General features: G+C 39.4%; 1 protein-coding gene across 2 annotated transcripts; it reads left to right on the forward strand.

The window, feature by feature from the left end:
- Positions 1 to 16,195: 16,195 nt before the first annotated feature.
- Positions 16,196 to 26,702, forward strand: LOC127424514 (leupaxin-like). Of its 2 annotated transcripts, none has more exons than XR_007894484.1 (9): positions 16,196 to 16,325; positions 17,304 to 17,428; positions 19,813 to 19,871; positions 20,011 to 20,110; positions 22,235 to 22,516; positions 22,611 to 22,784; positions 23,131 to 23,229; positions 24,226 to 24,374; positions 26,188 to 26,334. XR_007894484.1 is itself a non-coding variant. In XM_051669815.1 (9 exons), exons 1-9 carry the CDS (start codon positions 16,253 to 16,255, stop codon positions 26,452 to 26,454), a joined length of 1,311 nt encoding a protein of 436 aa, XP_051525775.1. In that variant the 5' UTR covers positions 16,196 to 16,252; the 3' UTR covers positions 26,455 to 26,702. The 2 variants fall into 2 exon arrangements, 1 of the variants encoding a protein (XP_051525775.1); XM_051669815.1 differs by having other exon boundaries at positions 23,131 to 23,200; positions 24,214 to 24,374; positions 26,188 to 26,702.
- Positions 26,703 to 27,111: the final 409 nt, after the last annotated feature.

Below are 27,111 nucleotides of genomic sequence, written 5' to 3' on the forward strand. Positions count from 1 at the left end.
TGGCATCATTGGATGAAGTGCTTGTCAGTTAACAATGTCTGTTAATTAAAAAATAAATAAATAAATAAATAAAAAAAAGGCGGGAACTCTTGAGTTCAGTAATTGTAATGTGTGCAAATATAGGTCTTTATCGAAAATACAAGACTATCGCAAGCAATTTTGACATTTAATCACACGCAGGATGTGAATTATAGAGATCTAAATGTCAAAATGGCAATTCTTGATATCAACAATGGAATTTCAACTAGTAAAAAACAAAAAAAAAAACATGATTACTGATAACTGCAATTTACAAGTAGAATTTCACAGTGATTTGTCATTCACTTGTTCAAAAACGCAGTTACAGATATACTTAATTAATTTAACAAATTAGCTATTTATTTCTTACTAGTAAACATGTTTTTTTAGATCGATAATTATTGTTGTTAGTACAAATATCCATTCCTGATATATATATATATATATATATATGAAATATAAATATTGATATATGATATCTAATTACAACATGTTAGATTTGGTATTTCAGATATCAGGAGATGGATTTCAGATATCAATAAATTGAGTACATACAAAATAAAGTAGAGAGAGAGAGAGAGAGCATTTACATTTATGCATTTGGCAGATGCTTTTATCCAAAAGTATTACAGGGACAATACCCCTGGAGCAACCTGGAGTTAAGTGCCTTGCTCATGGACACAATGGTGGTGGCTGTGGGGATTGAACCAACAACTTTCTGATTATCAGATATGTGCTTTAGCCCACCACCACCACTCCATTAAAGATATCTTAACAGGCCTTCTTACCAGATACAATAACATTACAGATATCTGAAATTAACATTGCCACTAGTGAAAACCAAATTACAGATATTTAAAAACATTTGCATTTCTACTAGTAGCAATTTAATTGCTAATATCAAGAACTACCATTTTAACTAGTGAAAACTATCCATAATTCATATACAGGGTTGGGGAGTAACGGAATACATGTAACGGGATTACGTATTTCAAATTTAAAATATAAGTAACTGTATTCCACTACAGTTACAATTTTAATCATTGGTATTTAGAATACAGTTACATTCAAAAAGTATTTTGATTACTGAAGAGATTACTTTGCATTTTATTGTCATTTGTTTCATTTAATATTTAGTCCTTTCAGATAGAAAACATTTATACATATAAATGATGCGATCCAAAGTGCATTTAAACAGCGGTGAAACACTTTCTTATGATGTGTTATATTCAAATGAGCAGACAGAGAAGTAAGTTTGGAGCAGAAGAAATAGAAATAAACCTTGTGTAAATTGTCAGCTTTACGCTAAGCTAAAATGCTATTTCTAGCCATTTTACATGCACGTTACCAGGCACGATCATATTTTTTTATCAAGAAAATTCAAGTTGGATCATAATTTCTTTTTTTCTAGTAAGACCTTTGATATTAGGGCAAAAATCGTATTCTTGATAATAATTTTTGTATTGTTTTCCTGTAAAAATATCTAAAAATCCTAGAAACAACACTGCACAAGATACACTATATTGCCAAAAGTATACGCTCACCCATCCAAATAATTGAATTCATGTTTTCCAATCACTTCCATGGCCACAGGTGTATAAAATGAAGCACCTTGGCATGCAGACTGCTTCTACAAACATTTGTGAAAGAATGGGCCGCTCTCAGGAGCACAGTGAATTCCAGCGTGGTACTGTGATAGGATGCCACCTGTGCAACAACTCCAGTCGTGAAATTTCCTCGCTACTAAATATTCCACAGTCAACTGTCAGTGGTATTATAACAAAGTGGAAGCGATTGGGAATGACAGCAACTCAGCCACGAAGTGGTAGGCCACGTAAAATAACAGAGCGGGGTCAGCGGATGCTGAGGCGCATAGTGCGCAGAGGTCGCCAACTTTCTGCAAAGTCAACCGCTACAGACCTCCAAAGTTCATGTGGCCTTCAGATTAGCTCAAGAACAGTGCGTAGAGAGCTTCATGGAATGGGTTTCCATGGCCGAGCAGCTGCATCCAAGCCATACATCACCAAGTGCAATGCAAAGCGTCGGATGCAGTGGTGTAAAGCACACCGCCACTGGACTCTAGAGCAGTGGAGACGCGTTCTCTGGAGTGACGAATCACGCTTCTCCATCTGGCAATCTGATGGACGAGTCTGTGTTTGGCGGTTGCCAGGAGAACGGTACTTGTCTGACTGCATTGTGCCAACTGTGAAGTTTGGTGGAGGGGGGATTATGGTGTGGGGTTGTTTTTCAGGAGCTGGGCTTGGCCCCTTAGTTCCAGTGAAAGGAACTCTGAATGCTTCAGCATACCAAGAGATTTTGGACAATTCCATGCTCCCAACTTTGTGGGAACAGTTTGGGGATGGCCCCTTCCTGTTCCAACATGACTGCGCACCAGTGCACAAAGCAAGGTCCATAAAGACATGGATGAGCGAGTTTGGTGTGGAAGAACTTGACTGGCCTGCACAGAGTCCTGACCTCAACCCGATAGAGCACCTTTGGGATGAATTAGAGCGAAGACTGTGAGCCAGGCCTTCTCGTCCAACATCAGTGTCTGACCTCACAAATGCGCTTCTGGAAGAATGGTCAAAAATTCCCATAAACACACTCCTAAACCTTGTGGAAAGCCTTCCCAGAAGAGTTGAAGCTGTTATAGCTGCAAAGGGTGGGCCGACGTCATATTAAACCCTATGGATTAAGAATGGGATGTCATTTAAGTTCATATGCGTCTAAAGGCAGATGAGCGAATACTTTTGGCAATATAGTGTATTTAGGTTTTTCAGAGAATGTTATTTTAACATGTGAATTTTGTCTTAATGTAATGGCTGAGTTTTTATAGTCAAAACAAGTGAAAAAATCTTCAAGTGATGAAGAAGTAATCCAAAGTATTTAGAATACATTACTGACCTTGAGTAATCTAATGGAATACGTTACAAATTACATTTTACAGCACTTATTCTGTAATCTGTAGTGGAATACATTTCAAAAGTAACCCTCCCAACCCTGTTCATATCCTGCACATGATTAAATGTTGTTAGGGCTTGTGATATAAAGACACCCCACTGTACAAATCTCCTCAATGATGAGTCATTTACCACATATGCAAAACATGCCATGTGCAAAATGTAATTTAAGAAGTATTTTATGGATACTAGAAATTAAGAAAACAATAACACAAGAACAAACAAAGGAACAATAACAAAATTCTGTTAAAACAGAACAATAACACAAGAGAGCCAAAATGTCTATGTCATTTATAAAAAAATAAAATCAAATAAAAAAGTGTTTCCACAGAATTTCAAACACACATTACTTGATACAACTGTCAAGTTTAGTTGTATTAACATTTATCCCTTGACATTGTGTATGGAAACTATTTAATTATATTAACAAATAATACATATATTGACTATACTATATAATTCTCCCCTATTACTGAAAGGTAGTTTTTAGTTACAGTGTTCCCCAGAACTAATGTGTACAACACATACTGTTCGTGTTAAATGAATGACAATTAATTAATAGACTGACCTGAATATTATTTAGGTCAGTTTTAAAGAGGTCCAGCCTATGCTTGATGACAACACATGAATTATGAATAGTTTGAAACCCCCCAAAATTCTTGTTTCAAACAGTTAAAGTGAATGGTGACTGAGGCTGTCAGTCCCTAACATTCTGCCTAATTTCTACTTTTGTGTTCCACCAAAGAAAAAGTCATACAGCTTTGGAATGACTTGAGGGAGAGTAAATGGTGCCAGAATTTTCATTTTTGGGTGAACTGTCCCTTTAATGCAATGTTTCTGCAAAAATTTGTTATCAGAGTTTTACATAAGCTTGGTTATAAACAAGAGGCCTGGTGCATGTGTGTGTTGAAACTCATACTGCAGCGGTTTCTCTCCAGTGTGTTTTCTGCAATGGTTACTGCTGCTTCGGAACACCCGGGCACAGAACTTACAGATATAAACTCTTTGGTCTCACAGGCACAAAGAACCATGCAAACCATTACACCAAAATTGTACAATACATGTACATAATGTAATGTATATGAATGCATAAAGGAAAGTGTATATTTCAGAATGCTGTAACCTAATTGTTGACCACTTTTAAACCTTTTTGCCCTCATTAATTTTTTAGTGCTCCTGCCGTGTGACATATGAATTCAGTAAAAATACAAATATGCCATATAGTCTCTCAATTAATAAAAATGGCATGAATAATAATTATAAAGGAATTCGTAAAATGCTGTTTGTTTTAGGTGTATAGCATGTCACACATGAGTCTACTTCTCAAGTGTTTCATGCCAAATACACTCATGCAGAAGTTCAATTAAAATACTTTCTTAACATTTTAAACTGAAGGGCCTTATGTTGGAGGATGGCATACAGTGAATGTTTATAACTAAATTCACTGACATCTGTCGAATTAAAATCATTCATACAGACAGAACACTCACTGCTGTGCAGCTTTTCATGCTCTTTCAGATACTTCTTAAAGTTGAACGACTTGTTACAGGTTACTAAAATACTAACCACTTATAGTTTTAAAGGTTTATTTTAGCCAAATTGTAACATCTGAGGTTGTTACCCCTCCTACCAACCACCAGAGGGAGCGCTCTCCTGAATACTGATCGTCTCCCATTTGTTCTCTGCTCATTTCCTGTTTTCACCATGTATAAATAGCCATTCACCTCCACTGTTTCTTTGTGAAGTATTGCCAGTTTACCCTGCCTTACCAAGTGTTTTTCCATTGCCTTTACTGCTTGTTCTCGTGTTATGACCATTGCCAGTTTTACTGGATTTACTGCTTTTTGGATAACCCTTTGTTTTGTTTGCCTTGTTGGACTGATTGTTTGGTATATTGGATTTAACTGCCTGCTTACCGACTACGTCTATCTGCCAGCTGATTTGGATTGTTTGCTTGTGTTCTCTAATAAATTTCTTGCATATGGATCCTAACACCGTCTCCAGTTCATTACAGAATACTTCGTCTACCATGGATCCAGTGGAAGTCTCACACCTCCAGGCCGCATTCGCACACTAGTGCGAAGTTTTAAAGGGTTATCAAGACCAGCTGAACAACTTACGAGCTGCCAACGAATGTTTGACTCATTACATTCACTCACTGCCAGCTCCCCATGCTGAACCGGTAAGCTTTGCTCTCCCTGATAAGTTTGATTGTTCTGCTGAAAAGTTCCGGGGTTTTTTATGACAATGCAAAGTCTATTTTTCCAATCAAACTGAATCATTTAATCTTGACGCCAAGAAATGTGCCTTTTTATGATGTCACTGCTTACCGGTAAAGCACTCGATTGGGCCGCTGCTGTTTGGGACAAAGATCCTCAAATCCAGGTCTCGTTTGACTACTTTGTTCAACAAATCCACTAAGTTTGAGTATCCAGCAGGTGGTCAAGTTATCTCTGTTCAACTGCTTCATCTATGCCAAGGTCTTAAATCTACAGTGGATTATGCAGTTCTGTTCAGGACACTAGCGGCTCAGAGTGGGTGGAACGATGTCGCTCTGAAGACTGTTTTCCACAAAGGGCTTAACCTAAAACTCAGGGCGGAACTGACATGCAAGGGTGAGGGTCCTACTCTTTCTGAATTCATGACCATGACTATCAAGATGGATAACTTGCTTCAGAATGCTCCACGGCCTCTTTCTCTCCACCTCTAATTCTACAGTCTCAGTACAGGCCCATGCATTCACTGTATCACTTGAACCCATGCAAGTTGCTTATGCACGTGTCTCTATGGAAGAATGCCAATGTTGACAGAACGAATAGCTTTGCTACTATTGTGGTTTACCAGGTCATCTCAATGCTGCATGCCCACACAAGAAATCAAGTTCCATGAAATCAAGGCAGCATGTGAGTACCCCGAACTTTGTATCACCCACCTTTCACAGGTTTTTGTTGCCGGTAGAGGTTTCCTTTGGTGATCTTGCAAGATGTTTTTCAGCATTCGTGGATTTTTGGGCTGTTGTGAATCTAATCAAGAGATCGTCCAAGAGCTCAATGTACCCACCATTCAGTGCTTCCCAATGATCAACATCACCACTATTGATAACGCTTCTATTGGTACTGGTATAACCCAACAGAACAGTCCTATAACCATCAAGATTGGACTATTTCATGTGGAGAACATTTCACTGTCATCAACTCACCCAAGCATGCTCTTATCCTGGGTCATCCTTGGTTGGCTGTCCATGACCCATCAATATCCTGGAACCAAGGTGAGCTCACGCAATGGTCAAGTTACTGTCATGAACATTGTCTCCATGTTGCTGTTTCCATGCCTTGTCTTACTACCAGTGTGGAAAGTCCTGAGTCACAAAGAAAAACCATGATACCTGAGGAATATGCAGTGTTCCATGATGTGTTTTAAGGTCAAAGCTTCAGAGACTTAATGAATCATTGTGTGGTGGCCTACATTGAAGACATCCTTATCTACTCAAGACAAGACACGGCATATACAGCATGTCAAGATGGTCCTATCATGTCTCCAGAAACACCAGCTTTTGGTCAAGACAGAAATGTGAGTTTCATACCTCATACCACATTCCTAGGCTACAATATCAGCCACCAAGGTGTAGAAATGGATGTCTCTAAGATAACTGCAGTTACCGAATGGCCTCAACCTTCCACACTCGGAACTACAGTGGTTCCTGGGCTTTGCCAACTTCTATCGCCATTTCATCAGAAACGACTGTATCATTGCAGCACCACTCACATCTTTGCTCAAGGGTAAGCCAAACAAGTTGCCATGGAATGACACATACCAAGCCTTCATCTCCCTCAAGTCAAGCTTCACAACTGCTCCTATACTGAAACATCCCAACCCCAATCTTCCCTTCATCGTTGAAGTACATGCTTCAGATTGAGGGATTGGAGCAGTCCTGTCACAAATTCATGGTACCCCAGGCAAGCTTTACCCATGTGCCTTCTCCAGAAAGTTAAACTCCGCAGAACGAAACTATGATGTGGGAAACAAGGAATTACTTTCTATGAAGGCAGCACTCAAAGAATGGCATCACTGGTTAGAGGGGGTAGTCCACCCGTTTCAAGTTATCACAGATCACAAGAATCTTGACTATATCAAGGCAGCCAAGAGATTGAACCCATGCCAAGCCCGATGGTCATTGTTTTTCACCAGGTTCAATTTTACTGTCACTTACCACCCTGGCAGCAAGAACAGCAAGGCAGATGCACTTTCATGCAGACATGATCCATCCCACGTCCAACCTCATTCTGGATCCATCCTGCCACCATCTGTCATTGCACCGATAAGTTTGGATTTCCTCCATGATATCCCACGAGCACAACAGCATGAACCGTCACCACCTAACTGCCCCCTGACCAAGCACTATGTACCCCAAGCTCTGCATCAGAGAACTATCCAATGGGTCCACACTTTGAGTCCTTGAGCACAGGACACCCTGGCAACCAAAGATCTAGTACCCTGGTACGTAATTCCTTCTAGTGGCCATCTTTGGTTCATGATGTTTTTAACTAGATGTGAGGTCTTGTCAGGTGTGTGCCCAATCCAAGACCCACAGAGAACTTTCCACAGGGTAGCTCCAACCACTACCATTACCTCAGACCATGGTCCCACCTGTCCATCGACTTTGTCACAAACCTGCCAAACTCCAACGGATACACTACCATTCTGGTAATAATTGATTGATTTTCAAAATCATGTAGACTTGTCCCTCTCAAGGGGTTACCCACTGCCATGGAAACGGCTAATGCTTTGTTCCTAGTATTTAGAGTCTATAGATTACCAGAGGACATCGTGTCCGATCGAGGTTGACGTCCTGAGTTCAGCAGGCATTCTGCAAGCAACTGGACATCAATGTGAGTCTCACCTCTGGCTATCACCCTAAAGCCAGCGGACAGGTGGAACATTTAAACCAGGAGATTGGCAGATATCTTCTGAGCTATTGTAGCCGTGAACGGGAGAAGTGGAGTGACTTCCTGCCCTGGGCCAAATATGCACAGAATTCCCTCACTCATACCTCTATGGGACTAACCCCCTTCCAATGTGTGCTGGGCTACCAACCCCCGATGTTCCCTTGGTCAGGAGAACCTTCTACGGTGCCAGTGGTGGACGATTGGATTAGGCGAAGCGAGAGGGTGTGGGACAGCGCACATGTCCAGCTACAGCGAGCAGTCTGAGCACAACGCTTCCAGGCTGACTGGCGGAGGCGCCCCCCATCCCAACTATCAACCAGGACATAGGGTCTGGTTGTCCACAAGGGATCTCAAGCTGTGGCTACCCTGCAGGAAGCTCAGTCCAAGTTATGTGGGTCCTTTCAGAATTATCTGTCAAATAAACCCAGTTACTTAACGTTTAGAGCTCCTGCTAACTACTGCATCTCCTTCCCATGTGTCCTTACTGAAACCCGTCCACCCGGCGTCTGGCTCTGGAAACATGAATTCCGAGCCTCCGCCTCCACTGGAGGTAGATGGAGCCCCAGCGTATATGGTCAGATCATTGACTCAAGATGACGAGGGAGCCAGATGCAATACTTGGTGGACTGGGAAGGCTACGGACCAGAGAGATCATGGGTAGCCGCCAAAGACATATTGGACCCGTCCCCGATCCAAGAATTTCATCAAGCCCATCCTAATCGTCTAGCACCATGACCAAGGGGATCTCCCAGCAGAAGAACACCAGAAGTTGTTCATAGCAACAGTTGTTCTGTAACATCTGAGGTTGTTACCCCTCCTACCAACCACCAGAGGTGGTTGAATACTGATCGTCTCCAATTTCTTCTCTGCTCATTTCCTGTTTTCACCATGTATAAATATCCATTCACCTCCATTGTTTCTTTGCGAAGTATTGCCAGTTTACCCTGCCTTAAGCGTTTTTCCATTGCCTTTACTGTTTGTTCTCATTTTGACCATTGCCAGTTTTACTGGATTTACTGCTTTTTGGATAACCCTTTGTTTTGTTTGCCTTATTGGACTGATTGTTTGGTATATTGGATTTAACCACCTGCTTACCGACTACGTCTATCTGCCTGCCAATTTTGGATTGTTTGCTTTTGTTCTTTAATAAACTTCCTGCACATGGATCCTAACACCATCTCCATGGCCAGTTCATTACAGAAATACTACTCTGTCTTGCAATTCAACTTGGTTGCTAAGAGCTGCATGTTGAGCAATTCATGTAACTAATTGGCATTATTAGCTCATCAGGTAAAAGAAAGCTGAAATCATATGCTATGGCCTTTGCAGTCACTAAATCAACCAGATATTTCAAAGGATGGAGAGAGGCAAGACACAAGGATGACTCTGGAGGCAGATTCAAGATTGTGTATATACTTTATACAATAATAACAATACAACACCCACAAACAACCCCTCTTTTGCCCATCAGCTGCCACATGGACAGAACTGCTGTAGGAGTCAGTGAAGCCTCAGAGAGAGTGAAGTGAATGAAATAAGGAACATTTACTTTAACATTTATGTTCAACTCTGTGATTTAAGAGCTTAATGACCTTTAAAAATACTCCTAGTGGAAAGAGACGGGGCATAGCTTGCTGCCCAATATGTATCAGCATGCCACAACCTGAGGGACCGTGAATAATCAGGACACTCGGAGCACACGTGCATGATATACTATTCATATATAATTAATATACATCAATCTTAATGTTAATTAATGTTCATATTACTGCTATTGTGTACTGTTCAAAAATTTGGACATTGTATTTTGATGCTTTGGCAACACTTTCTTGAAACTTTCAAGTCAATAAAGCCCCTTTGAATTGACAAAAAATAAATAAAAAGACTACTTTTAAGGGTCTATATACAAAAAAAAATAAAAAAATAATTTAAAAACATTTTTTAGAGAAGAGAACAATAAATAGAGAAAAAAACCAACTAATTCAAACATATCTAAACATAAATTTGCAAAATACCATCAACAACTTCACAAATACATTGATTTACTCCCCATTTGTAGTTAAACATTTCCATGTCACTGACCAGTTTGTAGTAAGTAAACTCAATTTTAATACAAGATTTTAATAATCCCTTTAAAATGGACACAACATCAGTTGACCTGACACCATTCAGATGATTTTTTCGTGACAGCCATATAGCCAATTTTGCCTGCCCAAATAAAAAATTAAAACATAAGCTTCCCTCCTACTTCTGCTATATTTTGGCCCATAAATGAAATAAACCGGTGTAAAAATTTCCCCCAGAGTCTGACACCACTCTTCTTATTAATAAAACAGTGACTTAAGCCTTTCACACTATAAAAACAAATGAGAAACTGTTTCCTGTTTTCCACAGAATGAACAGCCCTCCCCTACCTGTGGATCAAGGTGTGCTCTGTATCTGTTTGTGGCTATAATTCCATGTACAATTCTCCACTAAAGGTCTCCAGACCTTTTCTCAATTGGTGGTTTGTACAAGGACCTCCAGCTACCTTTAGGGGAAATGCCTAGCCCAAACATCTCCTGCCATTTGGACTCTTTGACACTTGCCAGTGTATTAAGGTGACATACTTTAACACAGTGTGTAAATAGCTTTCTTTCCAGCAATGGCAAATAAATTCCAGCTGAGGTGTCTTAAAAGATAGTAAGCTACCTTCTTTTTCTTGCCATGGTCCAGTCTCTGCTAAAACACTTAGCTCTGGAAAAACACAGTTATCCACCTCTTCATCAAAAGTTTCTAATGCCAGTCTGTAGTCCTGTGGCAGAAAATCTAATATCTGAGTCAACAGATTCTGTGCTAATCTGATTGATCTTAATCACAGTTTTAAAACCAATTTTTCAGCAGTTATCCATCCTTCTTTTTCCATTAAATGTCCAATATTTATAATATTTGCTGCCCACATGGCCTTTCTGAGAGTATCTGATTTAAAAATGTCCAAGTCTAGTGCAAAATTAAAAAGTAACGGTTCTTCTTTGAGCCATAATCTCTGTGCGCTATTTGCGCCCAGCGAAAAACTAAAAAGTGTCCATGGTGGTGGTCTAAACCCATGTTTCCCACTCTCCTCAGGAGGGCACAGGCTACTCCAGCCCAGCTCACATCTTCCCCATAGAGCAGTCTCTGTGCCGTCTGAATTCTGAAGGCCTTTATTCTTGATCTGATGTCAGTCAGCCACTGGCCTCCTTCCTGTATACGTAGATACAGCAGAGCCGCTTTCAACCAATGGTGTCCTGACAAGAAAAAAATCCACTAGTCACTGCTGAATTCCTCTCACCAAATCATTAGGAGTCTCAAGTATTGACACTCTATGCCATAATAAAGATGCAACCAAATTGTTACAGACCAGGACCCTCCCCCTGTAGGACAGCTGGGGTAGCAACCGTTTCCAGTGAGACAACCGAGCACACACTTTCTCCACTAGGCCCGCCCAGTTTTTTCTTCTATCCCTATAAACACCCCTATATATTTAAAACCTATTTGAAAGCCACCAGGAAGTGCTGGACCTTTAAAATCTCTTCCACACCACAAAGCATCACATTTACCCCAGTTAACTACTGCTGAAGAGGCTTTTCTATAGTACTCTAAAGCCTCCTTTAGCAACTGAATATCACTTTGCTTTAGGATTATAACTGTGACATCATCAGCGTATGCAGAGAGTTTAATATGAAAATTGAGGGAGTTGACCTGTAGACCCACTTGCTCTCTCCTCAATCTACACAACAAGGGTTCGATTACTATACTGTACAGTTGACCTGAGAGAGGACAGCCCTGCCTGATTCCTCTATTTACTTTTATAGGGATACTTAACCCACCAGCCATTTTTATCATGCACGTTGCCTCACCCACGCGATAGAAGTTTAATCTTGGAAAAAAAAAATTGTCCCCAAAACCAAAAGCTTTCAGAGTATCAAACAGAAACACATGATCAACCCTGTCGAAGGCCTTTTCTTGATCTAAAGATAACAAGCCCATATTAACATTAACTGCAATAAGCAAAATCAAACAAATCCCTTATTAAGTGAAGATTTTTTCCAATGTCAGGAAAAAGTCACCTACTTCAACCCCTGCCTTTCCTTTAGTCTTGTCAAGAAAAAAGTTAATCTCTTCAACAATGTATAGATCTTTATCAGCCTCTCCCGGCACATCTGCCCACTGCTCACCATTTCTCATACTATCATCAGTAAACTTCCAACTCATCAGTGAGGTTCTCCTCTGAGCCTCCTGCCTGAGCTCCATAATTCATCTCCTCTGAGCCTCCTATTTTTTCTCCAACCTTCATCTCATTCATATCCTCAGCAGCAGTCTGAAGCTCACTATTATCAATGACATCAGTAACATTCACACATCCATTATTAACACTGTTATCACTCACCTCCTCCTGTCCTTTCACCTTCTCTATGACTTCAGCTTGTTCCTCACTTCTCTGCTCTGCTCCATCACTTCTGTGATGTTCAACAGCAACTCCAGTATCAGCTTGAGATGTGGACGGCCATTGATCTTCTCTATGTGGACACGCGAACCTTTTATGGCCCAAATCTCTACACTCAAAATATTTTAAACTCTCAGTGCTCGCGTAAACCATGTATGAGTTTTCTCCGATGTTCACACGGAAAGAAACTTCTAGATTCCGCGTGGGTGAAGTGAGGAACATATAGACCTGGCGTCTGAAAAAAAGCATGTTTAAGTGCCGTGTTTTTACACCTGAGGGGAATGAGTTTCACGGGGCTCGCTATCTTCCCGAATCTCGCAGTTCTTTCGTGATTGCAATATTCGATATAAATGGCGGAACATTACAGATCGTGATTTTTGTTGCTGGAGCGGATAATGGCGTAACCGGAAAAAAAGTTTCTTTGACCCATATCCCGCTCACAGTCAACTGATTTATCATCGATTCAGACTTTAAAAACACCACAGTTGCTTTGTTCATCCGTGATGCCGACACTATATTATCAAAACCGACCTGCTCTCCGACAGCTAAGAGCAGATCTTCCACTGTCACTCCAGGCTCCGGCACACACCTGCAGCTGTGTCTGAGACCCGAACACATGTGGTTAATAAACCGCGACTTTTCACTTTTCTTTCCTCTGCTAAGATTTAAAACGATCTAACGAGTGGAAATATAAAGAAAAAAAATAAAGAAATAACAGAAAAACACGATAATAATTGCATTCGCTCCCAACAACACACTCAGCTCCATCACACACTCCCAGCATGCACCAGAGAGAGAGAGAGAGAGAGAGAGATGCAATAAGTCCAAATAGAAATAACATGTTATTGACATCTGACCTTTCCTGACCTTTAAATATTCAAACCCCAGATTGTGATGTAACAGCACTAACTACCAATTGAATGTTCTCCCTTCTTTCCTCAATTGTTTGTCTATCCCTCTACTAAATTCCTCCACTTCACTGAAATAGCAAAAGGAGAGCATAATCACTGCTGGGTTAACTGAAATATTGGTAACCCTTAAAAAAAGGGTACACTGGGCATTGTGTAAAAAAAAAATTACATTCTCTACTCTTACCTGTGATGATAATCCAGACCAGAGAGGAAGACCTGCTCAGCCTCCTGCAAGGACAAATTCTGCAGCACAGAGAAGAAAAAAGTTAATTTAAATATACCATTATACCAATACAGAACAGCAAGCCATTTTACATGGGTCCGTACACAAGTAGCACCATGGTAGGCATGCCGTTTATATACAGTAGGCTTTGAAAGTGCCTGTAGAATAGGCCTACATAATAATTGACTATTAAAAATGCCAAATGTCTCATTCAACATTACAAAACAATGTCAAAATGAAGAGATGGGCTGATAACACGTATTGTGGGGTAAATAGGCAGTCAGCACAGTTTAATTATGAAGATTATTTAAACTTAATTAAAATGGTAAAACAATGAGAATTAAACAAGCTTTCACACTGAAGACAGTAGGCTACTGCTGATTTAATGTAGCTGACAGACATAGATCATAGTGGTGGCTCAGTGGTTAAGGCTCTGGGTTACTGATCAGAAGGTTGGGGGTTCAAGCACCAGCACTGCCAAGATGCCACTGTTGGGCACTTGACCCTATCTGCTCCAATGATGCCATATCATGGCTGACCCTGCACTCTGACCCCAGCTTAGCTGGGATATGTGAAAAAAAGAATTTCACTGTGTATGTGTGAAAAATAGATATAATTATCATAGTCATTAAGTCAATACATAGTTGGACTTGCCAAAATCATGCTACAGTTTCATTAAACAAATAGACTATCATAAGCTAATATATGATTGTGTGTAGTGCCTTTAAGACTATAGTTAGCAACTCTCACTTTGGCTACATTAACTTTACTGTCCAAGACAAGACACCACAATTGTTTTTTAACGTTAAACAAATAAAACTTGATTCACATTCAGTACTCGCACACTGATTGTTGTCCATATTATTTTCGTCCTATTGCTAGAAATGCAGTCCTTGTTCATTCACATCACTAGGTGTTGCTGTCACACACACACACACAAAACCTAGGACTGCAGTCCTGAAACTGCAGCCTCCTCTACTGCAGGATCATGCTACTCTCTGTCAAAGGGCTTATACTTTCCCATTACGACCTTAAAGGTGTGCTCGGTAAAATTTGATTAAATGTAGGGCTGATATCTAGTGGCATAGATGCAGCATTAAAACAGAAGTTCTCAGTTACCAATGTCATTGTGAAAATGCACTATTCAAAGTCAGCCGTATTAAATTTATTCTGCAAGTGAAATCATATAAGTACAGGGGTTATTATTCGATAAAACAATGACCTGTTATTTTTAACTGTGCCGGAGTTCTGACAATCTGTGCTACCTGCTCAGGATGTGCTACCAGCAGTAAAAACAGTAATATGTAAAGTTAAAACACTGGTAGCACATGTCGGGAGGCACGGGAGAACTTGTCGGTATGTACTACAACAGCATGAAATGTGTTAAAAACCTAGGTAGCACATCTTGTCAGGCAGATAATACCTATCAGGATGTGCTACCAGCATAAACTATCAGATAGTGTGATATGGTGTGAGGTTGTATGAAGCCCTTCCCCAAACCCTAACCCCAACCCTACAGCTATGCGAATATAGCATTAGCATTGGTAGGACATCCTGATAGGTAGCATATATTTTTAGGACACCGACCCTTTTGTTGCCATTGGGATTCTCAGTCAAGATCTACTCTCCTCTGGGTCCCTCTGCTGGTTAAATTCACCACAGCAACTTCCTCACTGATCCCTATAAAAGAGGAAGAGTTGTCCTTAAAGGGATAGTTCATGCAAAAAATTTAATTCTCTCATCATTTACCAGTACTCACACTTTCACTAACTTTAAAATAGTAATAATAATAATTTATTAGACAAGGCTTACAGTTGTTTCATTGGGCTATACAAGGAGCAAAATGCATATGTCCACTTAGCTGGGAAATTTGGGATTAAATTGGTCAGATATTACAGTAGAAACAATAACAGTAACTATGATAATTTGGCACAACCCGTGGTTTTTTAATTTTGATGTCTATGGGGTACAGTAGCTTTAAGAATGACATAAAAATACTAAAACAAATGCTTAACGCTGCACTTAAAATGCCTAAATGAAAGCCCTAAAATCTACTAATTCATTGACGTTGACTGCAGAACTATATATTTTAAAGCTCCACAACAAACAGATGGTAAATACATAGGTAAATACTGATAAACAGGTAAATATTGGCATACCTTGAATAAGAACTTGAGAAAGATTTATCAGTTTGCAAGTGTTTTTAAATACTGTTGCAGCTTTTTGTACTTACCTTTGAGAATGCATTTTTATATTTTAAATGTCATTTGCACTGTGCCTTGATACAAAGTTACTTGATGCAAATGTAAATTGTTTTTCTTTGACAAATGTTCTTTAAAACTGTAAACTTCTGCGGCTACCTATTTTGGCCAGGACACTTCTGTAACAGAGAATTTTAATCTCAGTGGGTTTTATTCCTGGTTAAATAAAGGACAAATAAATAAATAAAATCAAACCATAAATGGTGCCTTAACTATCTTTTATTTTTAAAGTATAATAAAACAAAGGTATTTTTAATAAGTACACAGGTTGATCTCACTCACAATGCTGCCTGCCTGAGCAAAACATACAGACTGTCCCTTTGGAAAGGGAAGCATAGCAGGGTGAAAATCGTGAGATAAGGACTGAAACACAATATGTGAAACCAATGAGCACAAAAAGGAAGCAGCACCAGTTTCATATGTGGACTGTCAACCCACAGCTGCTTGTGTCAGATCACCCAGTCACACATGCTCACTAGGAACATGTTACACACACTGCTTACCTGGCATCTCACTCTCCACACCAGCATGGATGAACTTGGTAAGTTGTTTGACATTCTGTGTCATTATAACGCTAAACATGTCGAAATGATAGTAAGTCACCATGCACAGGTGTGACAGGTAATTCACAATCAAAAGTGTTTTTTCTGAAAATTAGAAGACTGTCTCATCTCTTTATTTTGGTATTCATCTGTTGTGTATTTTCTAACATACTGTATATGCTTAAGATCTGGTAGTCTCTTAAAACACGGTCTGAAAATGCAAACAGGTATTTGGTTGTCTGAGGCATATTCAGACACTCAAAATAGTGAGACATACCAGCACAATGTGACCATTTCATTTTCAGTGTGAAGCTGACATCTTAACCTAATAATAATACAGCATACATTACACATTCATTAATAAGTTTAAGTTTTAGATTAAGTATAAAGTGTGTGTGCTGTTTTAACTACAGTGAATCATTTTGTTTTAAACCAGGGTATTCTAGGAGCAAGTGAGAAGTGTGGTTTCTTAAAAAAACGTAAAAAAAAAAAAGATTTAAAAAAATCCATGCACACAGTGTACACTTCAGGCAACAATATGGTCTAAGTAGATTATTAATAATTCAATCCACTTTGCTTTCCTAAGATAAGTTATAAGTGTTATGAAATCATTCTCTTGTGAAGATTTGAAAGCGCCCATTTTTCAGAAAACTCGGACAGAAGTGAATCAGTCCATCCATGTCTACATCAAGTGACTTTATTTGTGTCAGCAAAAATATGTGGTAAAAATCTGAAATTCATGCTTTTGTTTGCCATGTTCTGTCTTTTGCATCCGTTATGATGACAGCAGGACATGCCTTCTCACTTCCTCAGGAAATGACATGGATTGCTAATAAACAGTGGCTTCACCTTGTACATATATAGTCCTACCTAGAACTAGAAGCACATAACTCTGACTGCTTCAGTGCAACAGTTATTTCAACAGTTACGTCATTGATTTCTCTGCAGCAGTTTCATATGTGATTTCCATTTTGTAGACATGCTTTTAGAGGAGCTGGCTCAGAACTCTTCACAGACTGCAACTGTTCCTGTAGCAATTCCACCTAAAACCCTCTCAATAAGAACCTCAGTTAAAAGGGACAACACAACTCTGCATGGACAGGTAGTTAACATTTCATGCAGGCCAATTTATATTTCTTTGAACCTTCCTATTCTGTTTGGTCATATTTTACTGAAATAATATTTTCTGATCTTATAAAAATGGTTTTGCTTATCTGAGCGGTACAAGACTTAGTGACTTTTCCTCCACGTGCCATCTAAACACACAAACAAATCTGGACTTGATTCAATAAGTCTACAGTAAGTGGTCGTAAAAAAAAAGGATGCTATTTGCGTTCTAAATTGACCGACAGTAAGAAAAGAACAGGAAAGACTACAAAAGCATTTTTTTATTTTTTATTTGTCAAACACAACATATAAATCAGCCACAGTTCAGAAAATACACACAGAGAAATGAGGTGAGAGTGTAAAACATGCAGAGTACAAAACATATACCCCCTCCCACACACACAAATATGAACACACACAAAAATGACACTATATCAGAGAGCAATTCTTTTTAATTTTGTCAATAACAAAAAAAAAAACAACAACAACAATTATAAATCAGCTCTCACACTCAGAATGCAGCACATATTCAGAGACAATTATAAATATTGCTGAATTCATGTGCTCAAGGACACTTAGCTAAGCATATCTTCAAATCCAGAGCAAAGTGAGGTGCAGAAACCGATTCAGAAGATTATTGTCTCAGAAAACAAATTGTCATGACAGAGCTAGGATTTGTGGGAAATGTAGTCTGACAGTTATCAAGTGCGGGGCCCTGAGGTGAGGCCAGTGTATTCACACACACACACACACACACACACACACACACACACACACACACACACACACACACACACACACACGCACACACACACACACACACACACACACACATGTTGCTGCAGCTATCATTATGAGGACTCTCCATAGACATAATTATTTTTATACTGTACAAACTATAGATTCTATCCCCTAACCCTAACCCTACCCCTAAACCTAACTCTCACAAAAAACGTTCTGCATTTTTACATTTTCAAAAAAACATCGTTTAGTAAGTTTTTAAGCGATTTGAATTATGGGGACACTAGAAATGTCCTCATAAACCACATTTATAGCATAATACCCTTGTAATTACCAGTTTGTAACCTAAAAAATTTTCCTCGTAAACCACTTAAACCTGCCCCCCCCCCCCCCCCCCCCCACACACACACAAAACAAAACCTGAGTGTTCTGTTCCATACACTAATTGAAATTTCACAGTCCATTGCTGTCCATTTCTGTTTATTACTGTTCATTTTCTTGACATTATTATTAATTTACTTTAAGTTATTACATTTTGATGTTTGAAATAAATGACTGGTAACAAATTTTTTACAATTATTTTATGTCTTCTCTTTGAAATACCAGGTCAGGTTTGACTGGAAGCATAGTCTGATATTATTGCAAAAACTAACAGTAAAACAGTAAAAACAAACAAACAAAAAACAAAAACAAATGCTAAACTTTGACAAATAATAGTTTGATTATGTCTAAATATGTATCTAAATGCATAACTTGTGATATAATTTAGAATTACTACACAGTAGGTGGCTGCAAAGAACAATGCAGCCATCTACTGGCTATTCTTGTCATAACATGATTTTCAAGTCATGATATTTTATAAATTTTTTCACCAGATGGCAGCAATCTGCCCTCAATACATGACACATTCTCATATTTTATGTTTCATGTTTCAAATGATAGAAGTAGGTTTTTACTAGTGAAGTTACATAAAATCGCTCTTAAAAACATAAAATCCCCAAAGAAGTGCATAATTTTATTGCTTTTACTTCTGGGAAGAAGAAATGTTATAATTTCTTTAAAAAAAAAAAAAAAAGCAGCCCTAATTGATCAGAATAGGAAGTCCTCAAAACTATGGAATAACACAAATGGAAGTATGGGAATTATGTAGTTGTAACAGGAGCCAGCTGGTCCGTGATAGCTGTGTGGTATGTGTAAACCTCACTCCCCTAGCCTCAAGAGGTGCACTAGCGACTAATGCTTGACTCTGTAGTCTATAGACACCGGCTCGAATCCCGCTTGTAGCAGGTCGAACAGGACTGGTTACATAGTGGCCAAAAAAGTTTATCAAATATGTTAACATCTTATGTTTAGATAGTTCAAAGTAGTCACCCTTTAACAGCTCTGCATACTCTTAGCATTCTCTTAACCAGCTTTATGAGGTGCCATAGAATGCTTTTAAAACAGTACTGAAGAAGTTCTCAAATATGCTGGGCACTTGTCTGCTTTTCCTTCATTATCCGGTCAAAGTCATACATATCTTATCTGAAGGTTTCCAAGATAATTCCAACCATAAAGTCAGAAAATTCTGACTGGTAGTGAATACGTAACTCAGTTTAAGATCAAATGATTCTATAATGCTTCTTTCTTGCATTACAGACTGAGTCCTCAGGTCTTGTCTCTGGACCAGGACAGGCCTTTGTTAATCATACCTACAGGTACATCTATTTTTATTTTTATTTGTTTCATTTTTTGTATTAATAAACATTTTGGCATGCATGTTGTCCTTTGAGGTGAACATTTAGTAGATACAGTATTCCATTACCTTCACTGCTAAATAGAGAAATATGTTTCTAGTGAGCTTCCAGCCCCTGTGGAGGCAGGACTGATGAGTCCCAGCACAGCCACACGAGAGTTAGACTACATCATGAATGAGCTGTTAGGTCTTGATCTTGAGGTAAGTGAAACAGATGAGGTCTGCATCAGTTAACCAGTTCATGCACCATGGCTGTGCCCCATTCAGAATTGAATTGAGAATGCCTTTTAAATTTCAATTCAATTCCTGAACTTGAATTTAATGTGAATTGAGGTAGCAAACAGGATGCAGAATTGTAATTCAAATGTGAATTTAAGGAAATAGAATTAGAAACTCAAGAAGTTCATATTCAACTTCTGTAAGCAAGGGCATTGCCAGGAAATAAAAATGGGCCTCAATAAAAATGGGTGGGCCAAGTTTTTGCCCAATTTTTAAAAAATGTTTTTTTCAAGTTTTCCTTGAAAGTACACTCAGTAACTTTTTGTTTGTCTCATCTTGGACTTACAGTGACACCTAGTGGTGTGGATGCAGCATCATTCAAAATAAATAGTTTTCAGTTACAGATTCCATTGTAGAAATTCACTATTCACAATCAGCCATGATTAATTTAATCCAAGAGTGAAAGTGTCCAATAACAAGACAGTTACTGGGATTAAGCGAGTAGTATTCAACTGGTCATGTGATTCTAAAATGTCAGACTCCATGAGGGCGCCTCTGCTTTTTTAAGTTTACTGATATGACTAGAGTCCTTATCTCATGTGAATGGTCATGCTTTTATACATATGTTTCAAAATTACAATTAATTTCTTTAGGAGTAAAACTTTTTTAATGGGGAAAACACTACTGAGAGCACCTTTAACAACATAAAGCGGCGCATTCAAACAGTTTTCACACTTTCAGAAATCAGAATTTATTTATATATTTATTTTTTATATTATTTTTTTTTTTTCCCGATTAACAATTTTTTTATTGATTCACATATTAAACACAGAAAAACAAAACATATATACACAGGATCAGCAATGAATCCCCACTATCACCCCTCCCAATCCCCAACCCCACCCTGGCCCCCAACAACATCCCAGTGGTCATACATGATTATAGACACACAAAAAAACAAAATGAAACAAACAAAAAAAAATGTAATAAAAAATAATAATAATCACACCTCCAGCAACTTCAGATATCCGCCCCATTTCTCCACAAACAAATTCAATTTCCCTAGTCTTCTAAATGACCCTTCTTCAAAGGCCGCCACCCTCCCCATCTCCGAGCACCACTCCTGAAATGAGGGCACTCATTTAGCTCATATAGCTGATATACTGTAGGTCACCGAGTGTAGTAACCCCCCTCACAATCCACTCTGACCAGCAGAAAGGGAACTTATTAATACATAATTTGGGGTTCAGCCATAAGCTCGAGGCAACATTTAAATAAATGTCCGAATTAAACACTCTGGACACTTTTGTCCATACCGAGTGTAAATGCAAGATAACGGGGTGTAATTTAACTTCTCCGGTTAGTTTGATAGAAAGGCTTTGCAATGGCGAAATAGGGGCATTTTTGAAACTATTTTATAAATATATATATTTGAAGTCAAAAAATTATCTCTAATATTCTGGGTGGTCCTGGGTCTAATTTGGCTGGGCCCCGGCCCACCCCGGCCCACCCTTGGCTACACCACTGTCTGTAAGTGTAGTTAATAATACATAATTACAACAATAATAAAAATGAACACATAGGTTTCAATAGGTTTGAAATGCAATTTATAAAAATATTTAATGAATATATATTTCATTATGTTAAATAAATGAACCTTCATTTTATGGACCATTGTAGAACACTTTATTTTCCAGACTGTGCTAATTTACCTCAACGTCTTCAAAATGGAGCCAAACAAATAGTTATCTGAAAACTATTTGTCTAATGAAATTACTCCATTGTGCCAATGTGTTTAATTCTTTTAACTTGCAATTCAGTAAACTACTCCTGTCATTCAAATTCCAAATCAATATCTTGTGTGGCATGGCCAAATCAATTCCAATACCAAATCATTAATTAAAAGGGAGCAAATTCTTAAATTCTGCATTTTGACCAACCCTCTCATGCACCCAGGCACTTATATTTTTGCATCGTTGTACTAAATGAGCAGCACCAAAAGAGGGCAGTAGGAGCACATTAACTTTCCTGATTGCACAAACTTGGTAAATTTATTTAAATGAATATTTATGGCTGACAATTGACCAAATCTGCGATATTTTGTAGGTTCCAGAACAAGTACCCACATCAAGCCCACCTCCAATTGCTCGCAAGTCTACGAAGGACAAAAAAACAGATGAAACTAAAGACAGTGTTAGTGGAAAGCAAGCAGAAGAAAATTACAGGGCTGAGAACCGACAGCATCTTCCTCTGTCAGAAAAACAATCCAAGGGTGTGGATGCTATTGACGACCTGCTGGGCTCTCTTAGCTCAGACATGGAGAAAATGGGGGTCCAAACAGCTGCCAAGGGCCTCTGTGCTTCATGTGGCATATGCATCGCTGGGAAGGTATTATCAACAATAATTAGCATTTATTTTATTAATTTGTCTACATAAGCAAAGATATTGTTCTCATTATATGTATGTCCAAAATATCATGCAGATGATCACAGCTCTGGGTCAAGTGTGGCACCCAGAACACTTTGTATGTTCGGTGTGCAGGGAAGAACTAGGCACATGTGGTTTCTTTGAGAGAGGTGGCAAGCCGTATTGTGAGAAAGACTACCAGAACCTCTTTTCCCCTCGTTGTGCTTACTGCAAAGTTCCCATTACTCAGGTGATCTGCCATCGCTGACTCTGTTTACACTGCTAAAGACCATTGTTAGATTTTTCTCGGACAGATGTGTTTAATATGTGGCACATTTGTTCCACATAAAACACTAATATATGATGTATGTATAATGTATAAAACACTAATGTTTTTGGCTCTAGTTTATAGATTCAAATTACACCAAACACAAGTACTTCCCAAAGCACGAAATTGCAGTTTCTGTAAACTATTTGACCAAACTAATTGTTTCATGTTGCTGTGTCTTTGGCATTTTGAACTCTTTCACTTCACAAACATTCATGACTTCCAGTCAGTGCAGCAGGTGATAATTTAGTGTGTTTGTTTTACACAGAACATTCTAACAGCAATGGACCAACCATGGCACCCAGAACATTTCTTCTGCTCCCACTGTGGAACTGACTATTTGGATAGTCAGTATTTGGAACTGACGGTGAGACAATTGCAGATGTGCCAATTAACAAAGGAGTTGTTCACACTAAACAAGTTTTTCCATCCGTCTATGATGTTATTTAATTGTTTTTCTATGCAAACATCCTCTAGACTGACATCTTTGACTGTTGTGCTGCGTCTCGCTGTTTTTTTCAGTGTGTTGCACAGTAGCCCTGCATTTTTGGATGCCATTTCAAGTTAAAAAGAACTATTAAAAACGTCTCGAGACACCTGCATTCTGTTCCATTCGGATCCATTCACACCGAACACGTTTTCACATTCGTCAGTGCTGTTTTTCAATTGTTTTTCTATGTAAATATGCACCAGACAGATATCTATGTCCAGTGTGCCGCATCAGAGATGGAGCACTTGTATTAAAATGAATGGGAGAATTTGGAACGCTCAATATGGCGGATGTAGAAATGGAAGTCTCGCCTTACAAGTAAAAGTCAGTGCCTGTCAGTCACCTCGAGATCTCTTATGTGCATTAGCTGGACTAGCCTGAAAAACAGCATTTTTTTTTTTTTTTTTAGCATGATCTTGCTAAAGAAGCTCAATTTAAGGTACCATTGTTGTGAAATTTTACTGCTTTGCAAGTAGATAGAAGCTATATTTTTTTTTATGCCGCTTATAGTAATTAGCTTTAATTAGCCCGAGTTGTTTTGACAGCCAACAACTGCAACTCTACTCTACAGCTAACACTTAATATGGTTGTTGCTGTCCATCTGGATCGCTCGTTTTTGTTGTTTTAAATGGCTTCTTATGGAGACCTGAACCAGAAAACTTTCCGGCATCGATCACAATCATCATGGCTCCACCCTGTTGCTGGATTTGTGGCCCTGAATTATGTCTAGCTTTTTAATACAAAAGCAGTCTGAATGGCCCTATTACAACACTCATGCCCAGAACACCCCAAACTTACTACATTTTGTGAAACAACAGATTTGGTCTTCATTTCAGAGATGAGCATTTGTACTCAATGGACTTGTCTTGACAGGGTTTATGGAGAGAGATGGTAAACCATATTGCTGCAGGGATTTCTACCGCCTCTTTGCACCCAAATGCTCTGGCTGTGGAGAGCCAGTGAAGGAGAACTATCTGTCTGCAGCCAATGGAACATGGCACCTCGACTGCTTTGTCTGTGCGGTGAGTGAGTTAATGCCATGGAAGACTGGAATGCAAATACAATAATGTGACTTACTCCTTATAAATAAGCAGTAAGGGGTGAGTCAGTCTGTTCTATTGTGGTGAGCTTCAAAGGTGAAGTCTTCACCTGCTATTCTATCTCTCCAGAAGTTATATGAGTACCCTCATTCATTTTAAAGGGATTATTCACCCCAAAATTCTGTCATCATTTGCTCACCCACATATTCAACCTATATGACTTTCTTCTGTTGGACACCAAAGGAATGAATGTTAGCTTCAGTCACCATTCAGTTTCATTGAATTGAAAGAAAAAAAAAAAGATAATATAAGTGAATAGTGACTGAGGCTAACATTCTACCTAACATCTCCCTTTGTGTTCCACAGAAAAAAGTCAGTCATACATGTTTGGAACAACATGAGGGACTGTTGTGTACATACAACTACTGATGCCTCTGGACACACCTTCAGTGATATGCCTGGAATCATCGGGTGTTTCGGGTCTTTCAACATCATACACTCTCCTCCAGGTGACCCAGCTTGTGTCCAGATGGTTAGCTAATTATGTCTCCATGGCTCTCCTCTTTTGAGCCACAGCCATCTTGAGACCCTCTCTGCTGCTTCAGTAGTACTGCGGATGACTCTCCTCTTCCTCTCTCCCTCAATGCCAAAATTGCTGAAGACTCTGGTTAACGAACGGGCTGCAAATCCCCTGCATCCAACCTCCACTGGGAGACACCTCACTCTCCATCCAGCCTGCTGATAGTTTCTGACCAGTCCTGCATACTTGGGGAGCTTCCTTTCAAAGACCTCGTCCAAGAGATCTTCCCACGGGACTGTCAGCTCCTGCAGCACAGCTTGCTTGGTGGACTCAAACACAAGGACAAAGTCTGGTCATAGGGTAGTGGCTGCAACATGGTTAGGGAACTTCAGCTGCCGTTCGAGGTCCACCAGCAGCTGCCAGTCCCTTGCAGAGGTCAGGATGCCTGCAGATGTTCCTTTTGCGGGTGTTGGCTGCTCCCCGGCTCTGACAAAGGTGATGGTCTGCTTGGAGGGTCGGGACTGCTTTGCCCACTCAACTCCTGTGCTGATGGCTTCAGCGATGGTCTTTAGGACCTGATCATGCCTCCATTGGTACCGACTATCTACAAGTGCCTTTGTGCAGCAGCTGTGGGATGTGCTCCAGGGTTCCTCACTTGGAGTACAGTGGGCATGCTGGTGACTCTGCTTTGCCCCATATGTGCAGATTTGATGGGCTTGGAAGCACATTGTACACTGCCTGGATGAGAAATTTTATGCGGTGTGGCTCAGATTTCCAAAGCTCAGCCCAGGTCACTTTCCTCTCGACCGCATTCTCCCATCTTGTCCAAGCTCCCTGTTGCTTCATTCCCACCGCCATGCAGGTTATTGTCTCCTCCACTGTTGCTCTCACCTCCTCCTGCACTAGACGGTGCCTTTTCTTTCCTCTGCTGGTTATCATTTGGGGAGCTGGAAAGGATCCTAACCCAGCTTGGCCTCATGTAACCACTCCCACCAGCCTCCTGTGCCGCAGTTTTGCCTCTGCTTCCTGGACGGCCTCCTCAGCCCTCCACTTCCTGCCAGTCCTTAATTGGATCCCTGCTTTAGCCACCTTCGGATCACTTGAGTCCCTGTACTGTACCACTTCTCTGGCTTTTGTTACCTTGAATTCCTCCTCCAAGGATTTGAAGGATAGTTGTTTGTTGTGAGTAAATGATGACAGAATTATAATTTTTGAGTGAATTAACCCTATAAATGCTCCTTTAGTAATCCTCTTTCTGCCTCTCTCTCTATGCAGGACTGCCTGAAGCCCTTTACCCATGGTTGTTTCCTGGAGTTGAATGGTCGGCCCCTCTGTTTCCTTCACTATCACTCTAGACAGGGCACTCTGTGTGGAACCTGTGGCAAGCCCATATCAGGTCGCTGCATCAGTGCACTTGACCGCAAGTTCCACCCTGAGCACTTTGTGTGTGCATTCTGTCTTCGGCAGCTGAGTCAGGGTGTGTTTAAGGACCAGGGCGGGAAGCCATACTGTTCAGTATGTCACACGAAACTCTTTCTGTGAAAGAGGTAATATTGTACAAGCACCTTTTGTTCAAACACACAAAAAGGTAACAATTTTGTCTCAGCTTTGCAATTACAAAGGAAGTTTGAAAGAAATAGTTATTCCTTTTTCTGTTTTTTCAAGTAAAGAATTGCTATTGACTATTTTTTTATTAAGTAAAATCATTATTTTATTAACTGTGTAGATGTCTACATCCTTGCTGTTTTAATAAATGCAGTACAAAATGAAATCATTATTAAAGTTATTTTATAAGAATTAAAATTGATTTTCAGATTTAAAGGTGAAGTTTTTTTTTCAGCCTGATCTCATGAAAATTCTGTTACAATGGCAAAACATTTTCAAAACAATATTATGTGCTTCATTGCACATTTTGCTGCAGTTTCCCAGTGAAATGTCTAGTGGGGGCACCAAAAGCAAGTGAAATGGTGTCATAATAACACTAGGTTTTAAAAGGTGAATGTTAGAAAGAAATGGAAAAAAAGAAACGTACCACCCAAAACCAAAAACTTTAACCTAAACTTAACAAATAGTGTTCTAAAAGCAAATGAGAGGTTAACAAAATAGACATCCTTACCCTAAATCAACACCTAACCAATAGTGTCTAAAAGGTAATGCGATGTGAAAAGCACCAATACGCTGATTACTCCCAAAAATAAT

This window comes from Myxocyprinus asiaticus, chromosome 33 (assembly GCF_019703515.2).
Source record: "Myxocyprinus asiaticus isolate MX2 ecotype Aquarium Trade chromosome 33, UBuf_Myxa_2, whole genome shotgun sequence".
In the NCBI taxonomy this organism is placed as follows: domain Eukaryota; kingdom Metazoa; phylum Chordata; class Actinopteri; order Cypriniformes; family Catostomidae; genus Myxocyprinus; species Myxocyprinus asiaticus.